At 40.2% G+C, this 271-nt stretch overlaps 1 protein-coding gene across 1 annotated transcript in view; it reads right to left on the bottom strand.

The window, feature by feature from the left end:
* Positions 1 to 271, bottom strand: part of LOC119591217 — a 31,089-nt gene that overhangs the window by 1,140 nt on the left and 29,678 nt on the right. Inside the window, exon 4 of the mRNA XM_037939928.1 lies at positions 92 to 179. Coding sequence (XP_037795856.1) covers positions 92 to 179 — 88 coding nt within the window. The remainder of the gene's footprint in view (positions 1 to 91; positions 180 to 271) is intronic.

Consider the following 271-nt stretch of genomic DNA (forward strand, 5'->3'; position numbering starts at 1 on the left):
ATAGAGAAGAAATACTGTTCTCTTTTGCCTTTTATTTAATGAGTTCGGCGTTCTGAATCATTTTTCCTGGATTCGCTCTTGTCTAGTTTACCTCTGCTCTTGAACCGTATTGCTCCTCCCATCCTCTCTTGGCTTTGGTTCCCTTCTTCTGCCAACGCCTTCTACCACTCCTCCAGCGACTATGATTGACGTAGAGGTAAAGGTTAATTTAAGTGAAGAATAAACAGCGACACAAAACACAGTTAGATGAAAATTATCATTTCAATTCCGT

The sequence above is a fragment of the Penaeus monodon genome, chromosome 28 (assembly GCF_015228065.2).
Source record: "Penaeus monodon isolate SGIC_2016 chromosome 28, NSTDA_Pmon_1, whole genome shotgun sequence".
NCBI classification, from domain to species: domain Eukaryota; kingdom Metazoa; phylum Arthropoda; class Malacostraca; order Decapoda; family Penaeidae; genus Penaeus; species Penaeus monodon.